At 60.9% G+C, this 12,738-nt stretch overlaps 3 protein-coding genes across 10 annotated transcripts in view; 2 read left to right on the plus strand and 1 right to left on the minus strand.

Moving 5' to 3' along the window:
* The first annotated feature begins 2,370 nt into the window (after positions 1-2,370).
* Positions 2,371-4,945, plus strand: TMUB1 (transmembrane and ubiquitin like domain containing 1). Of its 2 annotated transcripts, none has more exons than XM_007126663.4 (3): positions 2,371-2,479; positions 3,409-3,827; positions 4,126-4,945. In XM_007126663.4, exons 2-3 carry the CDS (start codon positions 3,439-3,441, stop codon positions 4,475-4,477), a joined length of 741 nt encoding a protein of 246 aa, XP_007126725.1. In that variant the 5' UTR covers positions 2,371-2,479; positions 3,409-3,438; the 3' UTR covers positions 4,478-4,945. The 2 variants fall into 2 exon arrangements, with proteins under 2 accessions (XP_007126725.1, XP_007126726.1); XM_007126664.4 differs by lacking the exon at positions 2,371-2,479 and adding an exon at positions 2,973-3,058.
* A 263-nt stretch (positions 4,946-5,208) lies between these two features.
* FASTK (Fas activated serine/threonine kinase) lies at positions 5,209-9,530 on the plus strand. 3 transcript variants are annotated; one of them, XM_024132027.3, is made up of 10 exons: positions 5,209-5,395; positions 6,192-6,614; positions 7,116-7,295; positions 7,416-7,555; positions 8,051-8,264; positions 8,366-8,525; positions 8,741-8,832; positions 8,925-9,039; positions 9,117-9,231; positions 9,323-9,530. In XM_024132027.3, the coding sequence occupies exons 1-10, from the start codon at positions 5,314-5,316 to the stop codon at positions 9,428-9,430; spliced, it is 1,629 nt and encodes a 542-aa protein (XP_023987795.1). In that variant the 5' UTR covers positions 5,209-5,313; the 3' UTR covers positions 9,431-9,530. The 3 variants fall into 3 exon arrangements, with proteins under 3 accessions (XP_023987795.1, XP_028345382.1, XP_007126724.2); XM_028489581.2 differs by lacking the exon at positions 5,209-5,395 and adding an exon at positions 5,450-5,650 and having other exon boundaries at positions 8,366-8,519; XM_007126662.4 differs by lacking the exon at positions 5,209-5,395 and adding an exon at positions 5,451-5,650.
* Positions 9,531-9,621: 91 nt separating this feature from the next.
* The window catches only part of SLC4A2 (solute carrier family 4 member 2), a 17,254-nt gene continuing 14,137 nt past the window's right edge, over positions 9,622-12,738 (minus strand). For 4 of the 5 annotated variants that reach the window (XM_028489577.2, XM_024129661.3, XM_028489579.2 and 1 more), the window contains 7 exons: positions 11,862-12,122; positions 11,659-11,748; positions 11,292-11,458; positions 10,696-10,949; positions 10,430-10,599; positions 9,972-10,145; positions 9,622-9,882 (listed from right to left, as the gene is read on the minus strand). In XM_028489577.2, coding sequence (XP_028345378.1) covers positions 9,802-9,882; positions 9,972-10,145; positions 10,430-10,599; positions 10,696-10,949; positions 11,292-11,458; positions 11,659-11,748; positions 11,862-12,122 — 1,197 coding nt within the window. In that variant the 3' untranslated portion in view covers positions 9,622-9,801. Of the gene's footprint in view, positions 9,883-9,971; positions 10,146-10,429; positions 10,600-10,695; positions 10,950-11,291; positions 11,459-11,658; positions 11,749-11,861; positions 12,123-12,738 lie in introns of those variants that run through there. The other variant, XR_003679684.2, reaches the window with a different exon arrangement.

The raw sequence follows: 12,738 nt of genomic DNA on the forward strand, positions 1-12,738 counted from the left end.
GCCCTTGGAAATGACACTTTAAACAACAACGTCCCCTCTCTTATCTTCCAGCCTCTCCTAAAAGACACCCACTTCCGGACTGGGAGAGGACAAGTGAACGCAGCTGGACCCCACTGAAAGGGGGAAGGAAGAAGAGAAAGGAATCAAATATTATGCCTTCTTTCCCACTCACCCCATTCAAGACACGCACCAGAGTCCACATGACTGTCTCCATTTTCTTTGTCCTCTCTTCCTTGTCTATACTGTGTTCCTGTCCACTCCTGGGGCCAGGGGGTGGTCCCTCAAAGTCCTAGTTCCTCTGCATCCCCATTGCGAAAGCTGTATGCAGTTCTGCTAGCCACTCCCCCCAACTTTCCTGAACCCCATAATAGGGGGAATTTGCAGCACTGGTCCCAGCCAATCAGCCTGCCAGGGCTACACCCCGATGTCCTCTGGTGCAGTCATCCTTTTTACATATCCTTCCACTTCCCAGGCCAAGCTGGGTCTTTTCCCAGCAAAAAGTTGCCCACCATTCAGCTACCTACACAACTCTACCCCAGTACCAACCCAGTCACCATTCCTAAGTTTCTTGTACCTTCCAAAGAAGCTGGTGCGAGCTAATCAACACCGGGGGCCTCCCAAGCTCCTGAGGGATGTGGGTTCTACCCACCTGCTTGACCTTAAGAATGTCTTGCACCCTCTCTGGGCTTCATCTGCAAAATATAGTGGTTGAACAAATCACCTACCCTATGTTCTGTGAGTCTAAGAGCAATATCTAACATATCTTTTAGAAGCTTAATTAAAATTGACAGCAAGAAGTTGCACCAGGTACCTCCCAGTAGAGCTGTTGAGGGTAAAGAGTCCCTCAAAAATGTTGACCCGGCAGCCAGCACATACCTGTTTTAGCACTGGTGGGCTACTTGTCTCCTTTATTAGTATATGAGCCACATGAGGGCAGAGATAGAGTCTGATTCACTGTACTCTCAGCATCTCACCCAGTGCCCAGCACATAGTATACATTTAAAAAATATTTCTAGAATAAATGAATAAATGGGAAGGAAGGAACTAGAAATGTTAGTTCTTTATATTATAAATCTAAACTGACTGTCCCAAGGCAACATTTGGAGTGCTTGCTCCCACAAGTAAGCTTTTGCTATCAGAACACTAGGGTGCATTACTTTTATTTTATTTTTATTTATTTATTTATTTATTTATTTATGGCCGTGTTGGGTCTTCGTTTCTGCGCGAGGGCTTTCTCTAGCTGCGGCGAGTGGGGGCCACTCTTCATCGTGGTGCACGGTCCTCTCTTGTTGCGGAGCACAGGCTCCAGACGCGCAGGCTCAGTAGTTGTGGCTCATGGGCCCGGTTGCTCCATGGCATGTGGGATCTTCCCAGACCAGGGCTCAAACCCTTGTCCCCTGCATTGGCAGGCAGATTCTTAACCACTGCGCCACCAGGGAGGCCCCGGGTGCATTACTTTTAATCAAGACTGGTCTAAACAATCTAGGATGTAAGATATCTGTGCCTCTCTGTGGCTATAGGAGCCCAGAGGAAGGAGGGAAAACCCACGGAAATTAACTGGCCCGGGCCAGGCCGAGGCTCAACATCCCCTGTACAGCAATACTCTAAGGACTCAGAAATTATTCTGAGCCCAGATTTGGGTGGAGGAAGTGTTCTAATACCAAGTGAACAAATATCTACTGTTTGACAGATCCCCTACATAGTTTTCACACTTGTTTAATAAAACACCTAATTTTTTCCGTACAGTTGTCTTATGAGGTATGTTTTAGGAAAGAAGAAATTTAGGTTCAAAGAGATTCAATAACGCACACAAGGTCATATAGTTGATAAGCACGGGATAAGGGATCAGCATTTGTGCCAGGTTCCAAAGTCCATGCTTCTTGCACAGTCTTACAGGGTCAAAGTGGAGAAGGGGACCAGGTAAATAAAGCAGCCAAAGCCGCGGTGGCCAGCCCTGAAGATGGATATCCTCAGCCAGGCTGGTGGGGCAGCCCATGGATACTGGGCTCTGGGCTGAAGAGTCAATTTGGAGGGTCCAGGATGCCTTCCGGCGTCCACTCTGACTTAAGAGTAGGCCAGGGTAGGGTCCACCTGAGCTCCCCAAGGGCTGCATCTCGAAACACCGGTGCTCTGACACGCTCCAGCTGACGTTAGTTTCTGAAGTGATACATGACCTGGCTGCCCGAGGGGGAGGGGGAGGACGCTGTTGCCGCCCAAACCTCTGCGTCCTGGAACAACCCCCAAACACGCCCCCACCAGCCCCTCAGCGATTTGCGGGCACAGAGACCAGGCAGCCGCGCACGTGTGTCCGCAGGGCAGAGGGCGGGGATTGCTCACCGCGCCGGACTACAAGACCCACAATGCTCCGGGCTGCGGCGGCGGCGCAGCGGCAGCGGGGAAGCCTTCAGGTGTCTGCGACCTCGCCACCTCCCGCCCGGAAGTGCCCGAGGGTCCGCTATGGAGCTGGCGGAGCCAGGCGGTGAGTCCCTGCGCCTTGACCGTACCCACCCCGCCGCCACCTCAGCTGGCCCCCGCTCGCCCCGCCTCGGGATCGCCCTCGCCCTCCCGCCACTCGGGGGTTGGGTGTGGGGGGCGGGAAGATGGGAGGGGTGATAGAGGATCAGGGTGGGGAGGGCGAAGTCTTGGATTCCCGGCCGCGATCTGGGGTCCTGCAGCAGGCTGAGTTTGGAGAGGCTTTCAGAGGAGGCGCGGGGTCGGGCCGCCTCGGGGTGGGGTTTGAGTGCACCAGGAGGGGCCGAGTTGGGTGGGGGGTGGCAACCCTCGGAGGTTCCAGTTTGCCAAAGGGCGCAGTTTGACTTTGGGCGTGGGGAAGCCTTGGGAAGCGGTCCCGTGCCGCGGGTCGGGGTTTGGGTAAATGGTAACCGGGCGGTGTGTGTCTGTGTGAGTGTGAGTGTGAGTGTGTGTGTGTGTGTGTGTGGAGAGAGAGACCTTTTTCTTCCCCCTTGGAGAAACTTTAGCGATGAAAGAGTAGATAAGCTTTGGGTGAAATAGACGAAGGAGTAGATCAACTTTGGGATGACCTAGACGGAAAGAATAGGTAAGCTTTGGGGTGAAGTTTGGTGGAGGTTGAATTTAGGGGAGTGTCGCTTAGAAGGTCAAGGCCCTGACCTCGGAATAGGGTTTGGGTGAATTGGGCAGCCGGTTGAAGACCTGATCTCAGGTTACAAAAAATTAGGACTTGGGATTTGGTGATGGGAAGGGGTACGTGGGGCAAGTTTGGGGTAACTGGGTGTCAGAGCGGTCCATGTCCCACGGTGGGGCTCGGGTATGCGGCAGAGGTCTGAGGACTGGGAGAGTTGTGGTGGGGTGGGGTCAGGAGCCCCCCCGAAGTGCAGAGGGCTCTTGGCGGGTGAGCCAGCCCCTCATGGGTTCTTTGTGCCTCTCCAGCTCCGTAGTGCTGCGGGCAAGGCAGGTGCCATGGCCCTGATCGAAGGGGTGGGCGATGAGGTGACCATCCTTTTCGCGGTGCTTGCCTGCCTTCTGGTGCTGGCTCTCGCCTGGGTCTCAACACACACTGCCGAGGGCGCTGACCCACTGCCCCAGCCGTCAGGGACCCCAACACCGACACAGCCCAGCGAAGCCATGGCGGTCACCGACAGCATCGGAGGGGAGGCCCCAGGAGCTGAGACCCCCAGCCTGAGACACAGAGGTCAGGCTGCACAGCCAGAACCTGGCGTGGGGCTCCCAGCAACACCGCCACCTCCGGACTCCCCCCAGGAGCCCCTAGTACTTCGGCTGAAATTCCTCAACGATTCAGAGCAGGTGGCCAGGGCCTGGCCCCATGACACCATTGGCTCCCTGAAAAGGTAAGCCGGGAAGAGAGGACAGGAATAAAGTGCTAAAGAGTGGGGTGGGCACGATCACAGACCTAGAAGGGCCACTGAGGATTACCAGTATCTGAGACTTACTCCTCCGTTTATAGATGAGGGAACTGAGGCCCCCAAATCACACACCGTATTGTTCCCCTGAAGCAGGAGGGGCCCCCTTGGAGGCCCTGACTTGGGTGGTAGGTGGAGGACAGAGGTGAGGGTGGGAGAGTTATTCCGGGCAAGGGGCCAGGATTGCCTGAGACCTGCTCTATTACCCAGGTCCCTCTCTCCTCAGGACCCAGTTTCCTGGCCGGGAACAGCACGTGCGACTCATCTACCAAGGGCAACTGTTAGGAGACGACACCCAGACCCTGGGCAGCCTTCACCTCCCTCCCAGCTGTGTTCTCCACTGCCACGTGTCCACCCGGGTGGGTCCCTCACACCCACCGTGCCCACCGGGCTCAGAGCCAGGCCCCTCCGGGCTGGAAGTAGGCAGCCTGCTGCCGCCCCTGCTGCTTCTGCTGCCGCTGCTGCTCTGGTACTGCCAGATCCAGTACCGGCCCTTCTTTCCCCTCACCGCCACTCTGGGTCTGGCCGGCTTCACCCTGCTCCTCAGTCTCCTGGCCTTTGCCATGTACCGCCCGTAGTGCCTCCACGAGCTCTTGGCAGTGTGGCTGGCCCCTCCGGACCTTGCTCCCCACTACACGGTGGGAGGTGCTGTCTGCCCAGGCCTGCCTCTCCGACCTGCCTCTTCCCGCTACCCTGGAGCCCAGCCCTGCGCCGCAGAGCACTCCAGGGGCCAGCGGAGGCCCCTCCCTGTGACCTCCACGGCGGCTCTGGGCCGCCCCCCGGGGCAGCTGGCCCTCCGCACCCACTAACAGTCGGCTCCTCCGGGTCAGACAGCTGCTGTCGCTGCCTTGGCCCTGGGCAGAGCCGGGCCACGCCCCTGGGCCCTTCTTAGTGTTCTGCCTGAGAATCCAGCCACCTCTAGTCCCTGACAGCTCCTTGGGCTGATTTAGGGACTCAAAGACTGTGAGGGGCTGGAGAAGGGGAGCTGGGAGGGGTGCAGGGGGTTCTCTGGAACACGTGCAGATTAAATAACTGTGAAGTTTTCACCCTTGGTGTGTGTCTGCGTGTGCGGGCCCGGGGGCCGGGGAGCTCTTGCCCACTGGGAGAAAAGGCATGAAGGGCGCCGACCGGGCGCTTCGCTCTGCCCAACCTGCCCAGCCCGGCCTCTTGACTCCCCGTCACCTTTTCATCCCAGCCTCAGCGACTAGCCCTTTGGCCCCGCCCAGGCCCCGCCCCGGCCCCGCCCCATCGCCGCGCGCGCAGCTTCCCGGAAGCAGGGGGCGGGGCGCGCGGCGACCTGGCGCGCGAGGACTGACGGGAGCCACGTCTTTGCTGGCCGAGGACTGTGCCGCCGCGCTTGGCGTCCGGGCGGCGATCCGGGGGCTGCTGGGAAGATGGCGGACTCGGCCCCCCGATGAGGAGGCCGCGGGGGGAGCTCGGCCCCCGGGCCTCGAGACCGACTGAGGGAGCGACCTGCGCGGGGCCTGGGGAGCCATGTAGGGGTGGTGCCTGCGGGGCGGGCCGCGGGAGGGCGGCGGGAGTCGGTGTTGGCGACCGTGCCCACGGTCTCCTGGCATCCCCGGGCCGGGTGGGCGTGGGGGGGGGGCCCTGACACCGCCGACTCCGCGCCATGGCAAAGCTGCGCCCTCGGGCTCCACGGGCGCCCTCCAAGGTGGGCCCTGCGTTCTCGTTTCACGGGCGAGGAGGCTTGGGCAGAGAGACGAAGCCACTTGTCCAAGGTCACGCAGCTGGTAAGTGGGAGCACCCAGCATGGAACCCAGGACCGTCCGGCTGCGGAGCCCGCGCTCCACCCTCCGTGCTGCCGCCGCCTCCTGCGGGAGGGGGAGGTGGTCGGGAGGGCGTATCGTCGCGGCGAGCTGGGCTCCAGGCTGGGCGCGACCACTAACCAGATTCGTGACCTCGGGCTTAACGTAACCCCCTCGCCTCTCTGGGCCTTGGTTTCTCCACCTGTGAAATCGAGGTAATGCCAGCCCTGCCTCCCTCCTCGTGGGCCTGTAAGGAGGAGGAGAGGGGGTAATGCATGTGGAATTGCTTTGTAAATATCCCTACGCTGAGCACACTGAAGGATTACGATTGCTGTTTCGAAGGATGGAAGAAGGCAGAGAGGGGCGGGTTGGGAAGAGGAGCAGGGCAGTCACAAAGAAGGGTGAACATGAGTCAGGGTTGCTCTGACCCCAGGCTCCACCGGATGGGGAGCGAGGTGAGGAGTAGATAGCTGGTCTTCCTCACCACTGGAGAATACCTCACCCCCTTTTCTGGGCCACCCCTCAGGGTCTCCATCACCCAACTCCATGCTTCGAGTCCTGCTCTCTGCCCAGGCCTCCAGTGCCCGGCTGTCTGGCCTGCTGCTGCTCCCACCAGTACAGCCCTACTGTCTGGGGCCCAGCAAATGGGGAGACCGGCCTCCTGGAGGAGCCCCCCATGCAGGCCCTGTGCAGGGGTTGCAGCGGCTTCTGGAACAGGCGAGGAGCCCTGGGGAGCTGCTGCGCTGGCTGGGCCAGAACCCCACCAAGGTGCGCGCCCACCACTACCCTGTGGCACTTCGTCGCCTGGGCCAGCTCTTGGGGTCTCAGCCACGACCCCCTCCTGTGGAGCAGGCCACACTTCAGGACTTGAGTCAGCTCATCATCCGAAACTGCCCCTCCTTTGACATTCACACCATCCACGTGTGTCTGCACCTTGCAGTCTTACTTGGTGAGGACGACGTCTGGGGGTGGGGAGGGGGGCGTTAACGGAAGAATAGAGAAACAGCGGAGGACCCGAGATCGCTGACAGAACCCACCTCTCGGGCTTGCCGGGAACGGCACATACGCTGCCACACTTGCTGCTGCTCCCCTGTATTCACGGCAGACATCACGAGTCAAGCAGCAGGTGTTGCAGCTTAGCTGGGGTGCCACCCCAGGTCCCTTCTAATACAGCGCTCTAGGAAGCCCCTGCAATTTGGTCCCACTGGCAAGAGATGAGAACTCACTTGCCTTCTTTGTATAAGGCCTTCCCCACAGGCTGTTCTGGTACCTTAGTTCACGCGGTATCTCACATTTCTCTAGTGTTTCCACGTGCTCTGTAGCAAACCTTCCAGCCCAGAAAACAAGAGATGAGAAGGATTGGGAATTCATTAACTAAACCCCGGGACTGGAGCAGCACAGAGCAACTCCCTGTTGCTAGGACTGCCTCCTCTGACCCTCTCCTCCTCAGGCTTCCCGTCAGATGGGCCCCTGGTGTGTGCCCTGGAGCAGGAGCAAAGGCTCCGCCTCCCTCCGAAGCCGCCTCCCCCTCTGCAGCCTGTCCTTCGTGGTGGGCTAAGGTTGGAAGCTGCTCTGAGCTGCCCCCGTTTCCAGCGGCATCCACAGCATCACCTCATCCGCAGCCTGGCAGGTGCTGGAGGGGGTTAAGGTTCATGGGAGGAGGGGAGCTGAGGCAGAGGCAGGTGGTGTCTGGTGGAAATCTAGTTGAGGTCTGGCCCGAGGGTCCGGCGTGATGAGCTGTTCTTCGCAGAGGCCATGCCAGAGGAACTGACGCCCCACGTGATGGTGCTCCTGGCCCAGCACTTGGCCCGCCACCGGTTGCGGGAGCCCCAGCTTCTGGAAGCCATTGCCCACTTCCTGGTGGCCCAGGAAGCCCAGCTCAACAGCAAGGTGGGATTACCTCCCACCTTCCCATGCTCCTCTCCTACTCATCCCATCCTCAGACACGCTGGCAGGCCTAACCCCCATCCAGCTTGACTGGCTGCTTCTGTCTGCAGCAGACAACCCACTTAGGCTCTCTGCTCCTTCCCGTGGGGTTCCACCTTTGCTCACACCCTCGCGGGCTTGTCCAGCCCCCCAGCATGTACGCCTGGTTGTCTGCACTTCTCCAGACACTCTTAGCCCCTGTCTTAGCTTGGGTGATCCCACTCTGCTAAGTCTTCAGGGAGAGAACCCACAGCCACGTCTCCTCTGCTTGTTTGAAGGCTAATCACGTGGAGCTCAAGCAGCGCTTAGGCTGTTGAGCTTCTGGTGTGTATGCAGAGGCACTGTTCTGCCTTTATGGTGATGCTATGAGCTTGCAGGCCAAGCCTCCCTGAGGTTCAGCTTGTAAAGAACATCGGAGAACCATTTCACGCCGGGTGATGGGCTGCCCTTGCTCCACAGGTGGTACAGAAGTTGGTCCTGCCCTTTGGGCGACTGAACTACCTGCCCCTGGAACAGCAGTTTATGCCCTGCCTTGAGAGGATCCTGGCTCGGGAAGCAGGGGTGGCCCCCCTGGCAACTGTCAACATCTTGATGTCACTGTGCCAGCTGCGGTGCCTGCCCTTCCGAGCCCTGCACTTTGTTTTTTCCCCAGGTTTCATCAGCCACATCAGTGGTGCGCAGACCGGAGGGCTGGCTGGGTCCCGGGGAGCCAGTGGGCAGGGGAAGCAGGGTGGGGGTCTGCAACCCAGTAAGCCTCGTCCTGCTTTGCTGCAGGCACCCCTCACGCCCTGATTGTGCGGCGCTACCTCTCCCTGCTAGACACAGCCGTGGAGCTGGAGCTCCCAGGATATCGGGGTCCCCGCCTTCCCCGAAGGCAACAAGTGCCCATCTTCCCCCAGCCACTCATCACCGACCGTGCCCGTTGCAAGTACAGGTGGATGGGGCAGCTTTGGGGAGGGGAGGGGAGCGGCCCGCGAGAAGCACGGGGTAGGCAAACCCGGGGGACCGTGTACTGTGCGTGCTGCTGCGCCCTAGGCAGTCAGGAAGAGCGGAGCAGCAAAGGCCTTTCCCGGGGGCGTGGAACCAGGCAGGAGGGAGCTAGAACGAGTGTCTTGGGGGCCTTCCTGATCCCGGCGTTCTCCCCCTCAGTCACAAGGATATAGTAGCCGAGGGGCTGCGCCAGCTGCTGGGGGAGGAGAAGTATCGGCAGGACCTGACCGTGCCTCCAGGCTACTGCACAGGTGAGCTCCGGGTGGGCCAGCGGCTCGCCAGGCTGGCCAGGACATGGAGCCTCCGCTGAAGGCCAGCGGCTCTTTCTCTCCATGCCCTGCAGACTTCCTGCTCTGTGTCAGCAGCTCTGGTGCTGTGCTCCCCGTGAGAACCCAGGACCCCTTCCTACCGTACCCTCCCCGGTCCTGTCCCTACACAACCCGCGACCCTGCCCAAAGGTAAGGGAAGAGGGTGGGAGAGCCTCGCCTGCCTTCATAGACAGAAACTCTGAGCCAGTCACTTGCTTCTCCTCCAGGGTGGTACTGATGCTGCGGGAACGCTGGCATTTCTGCCGGGATGGCCGAGTGCTGCTGGGCTCACGGGCCCTGCGGGAGCGGCATCTGGGCCTGATGGGCTACCAGCTCCTGCCGGTGAGAGCCCTCCCCACGCCCACACACTCAGCTAGTACTCCTCCCCCGCCGGCCAGGCCCTGGGGTAACCTGCTACCCTCTCCCCCTGCAGCTACCCTTCGAGGAACTGGAGTCACAGAGAGGCCTGCCCCAGCTCAAGAGCTACCTGAGGCAGAAGCTCCAGGCCCTGGGCCTCCGCTGGGGGCCTGAAGGGGGGTGAGGGTGTGCACACGGGTTCAGGACGGCCCCCCGCGTTGGGGGGTGGACAGTTTGCACTTTGGCTCTCTCTGCTCTGTCATTAAAGTCCCTTTCCTTCCCCATTGCACATCTCGTTCCTGGGACAGTGGGCTGGATTCCGCCACCTCTCTTCCATTCACACCTGGCTGACACAGACACACACACAGACACACACACACACACACACACACGGCCGGGGATAGGTGGGGGCCGAAGCACTTTATTGCGGGGGGGCTGGTAAGGGGACTTTAAATTATTCACTTAAATAAAAACGAGGAGGGAGGAGGGCGGGGAGAGCACCCCCAGCCCGGTCCCTCTGTCCACCTGTCCCTCGGCTGTCCGTCCCGGCAGCGGCTACACAGGCATGGGCATCTCGTTGTACTCGTCCACACCCTCCCGCTCATCAAATACCGGCTCTGCCTCGTTAGCGTCCAGCTGCGGTGGGGACAGAGTCGGGAAGGTCGGTGCCGAGCGCGACCTCGGCAAGACCGAGGAGGGGGCCGGGGGGAGCGCCAAAGCCTTACGCATTTCATCTCTCGCTCGGTGAAGACGCGGCTGAGCACCAGCATGCGGAGCGGCACGGTGAGGATGAGGATGAAGGGGAAGGCCAGGGAGGCAGCCGTGGACATGACGGCCCAGAGCACGGCCAGGCAGAGCAGCTGCAGGGCTGTGAACAGGTGCATACGGAGCGTCCGAACCTGGGGGCGGGGGGGGGGTGGGGCAAGACAGGTGAGCCCAGGCTTCTCCCCAGCCTCCGAGCGCCCCGGTCCCCGGAGGGCCATAGGCCTGCCACGTCCAGAGGCCGATGACCCCTCTCCCCTCCGCAGGGGTGGGACGGAAGCGCCTTCTTGGGTGCCTACCGGAGACGGGTCTGCCCAGGCTAAATGGTAGCTGGCCAGAGTGGGCAGACGGGGGGCTGCGGGGTGACCCCCACAGACCAGGAGGGGGCGGAGGCATGGGGCCCCGCCGAGCCGGGTCTCACCTTCTTGACATAGGTGACGTCTGGGTGGTGTTTGGGTGGCATGAGCAGCAGGTGCAGCCGCTCGTAGAACTGGATCCCGTTAAGGGAGGTGACTCCCATGTACAGGAAGATCCCGAAGAGCACAGCCAGGGGGATCTGCCGGAGCAGATCCCCGATGACCAGGGAGAGGCCTGGGAGGGGAGGAGAAGGAACAGCTGGCCCCCGGGCTCTCCACTCCGTGGCCCCAAGACCCCTCCGGGAAGGCTGGGCACGAAAGGTGAACGTACCCACAAGCAGGGCGACCAGCAGCCCCGTCACCCGCTGCTCCTTGACCTCCTGGATCTTGGGCTTGTCCCCGGGCGCCACAGCCTTGCTCATGACAGTAAGCGCGTTGGCATGCGTGACGGAGCGGACGGTGGCAGCAGCCAACCAGGGCAAGCCAAAGAGGGCACAGATGCCGCCCATGGCCACGATGAGCAGCAGGTCCAGGTGGAAGCCGGAGCCCTTCTGCAGCATGCGCTCCTTCTTGGAGATGATCAGCCTGAGTGGAGACAGGCATGCACGGAGGCCCGGGCCCAGCCTGGCAGACAACTGTGTCTTTCCAGAGCGCCCCGTCAGTCCCCTCCGTCTGTTTTGGGAACCTGATGGTCCCTGCCTCCTCCGTCAGGGCGAGGGTTCCATCGTGGAACTGAGTCCTACCTGGCCCTCCCCCCCCTCCTGGACAGCTGCCAGCCCGTACTGTGCCCAGCCGAGCAAACGTCAGTGGGATTTTCTGCTGCCTACAGAGTAAACTCCAGCAGCCAGCCTGCCGGGGGCTCCAGCCCCTCCACGCAGCAGGCGGGCCCCGTCTGCACAGCACCCCGCCTCCGCCAGGACCACTCACGTGGTGATCTGTGTCTCCATGAAGATAAGGATGAAGACCAAGATGGCGGGCAGCAGGCTGGCGACCATCATCCACACGGGGAAGGAGCTGCGCTCCCCCAGGGGGTTGATGACCCAGCCCCGCTTCCCTGGGGCTGTCACCGAGAATCCGCTGGGCACGCTCAGCTTCTGCGGGGCACAGGGTGGGGCCGGGGGCGGGTGAACCTCGGAGGGAGTGCCCTGAGCTGCGCTGGGCAGGGTGGATGCTGAAGGCGCGCTGTGGGAAAGGCCTGGTGTCTGCCCAGTTTAGAGGCAGCTCTGGACTTGGGGCCCGGAGGGGAACATCCAGAGTCCAGCACCGCCTCGCTGCTGCGTGCGCTCCGCCGTACCTGGGTATAGGTGTCCTCGATACTGTAATCCACAAGCACCATGATGAGGATGGCGATGGGTACCCCAAAGTCCCCGATCACTCGCCGCACCTGTGGGCGAGCACCATGCTCAGAGGCCCCACCCCTCGCTCCAGCCCCGACCCGGAGTCGCCCCCCTTCCTGCCCCCAGATCTCGCCTCCCTCGGGCCTGCCAGCCCACACACCCGGCCAGGGAAGAACCGGCTGTTCTTGAACTTGCGCAGGAAGAAGGCGATGAAGAAGGTGCCAGCCATGAGCACCAGCGACAACAGGGCGGTGTTGGGCTGGCCCCGGGGCCTCCCCTGCCTGGACGGCCCCGCTGAGCTCTCATTCCTCGGCCCCAGCGTGGCTCCCGCTCCTGCCCCAGCCCACGTGGTGTTCTCGCTACTGTCTGCCTCGGAGCTGTTGGAGACCGAACAGCCGTGGAGGGGATGTTCCTGGAAGATCTGGGGAGAGGACAAAGGATTCTATCAGCTTAACTGGTGAGTCATCCGGGACTCAGCTATATGCTGAGTGGGACAGGTGGGGCTGGGGGTGGCTGGCCTGCCCTCAAGGAGCTTGTCTTGATTAAGAAAATGACCGAGGTGACCAGATGTGAGCACAAGACAACTAGGAATTAAGAGAGGGGCTGGTCTGGGACTTCCCTGGCGGTCCAGTGGTTAAGACTGAGCTTCCAGTGCAGGGCGTGTGTGGGTTTGATCCCTGGTCAGGGAGCTAAGATCCCACATGCCACCCGGCGTGGCCAAAAAATTAAAAAAAAAAAAAGAGGGGTTGATCTAATTCGGGAAAGTAGCTGCAAACGAGGCTCCAGCCAGGCCTGGAGGAGCAACACAGGGAGCGTGGTGGACCTTGGGGGCACATCTTCTCCTGATCCTGACACAGACACAGACGTGGGTGTGATGCCCAGACCGTGACCCTGTCTCTCATCTTGGGGGCCTTTGACATTCTGGATTGTTCGCTGCTTTAACAAAAGCACAGGGACTTCCCTGGTGGCGCAGTGGTTAAGAAATCGCCTGCCAATGCAGGGGACACGGGTTCGAGCCCTGGTCCGGGAAGATCTCA

Source organism: Physeter macrocephalus, chromosome 5, assembly GCF_002837175.3.
Source record: "Physeter macrocephalus isolate SW-GA chromosome 5, ASM283717v5, whole genome shotgun sequence".
Lineage (NCBI taxonomy): Eukaryota > Metazoa > Chordata > Mammalia > Artiodactyla > Physeteridae > Physeter > Physeter macrocephalus.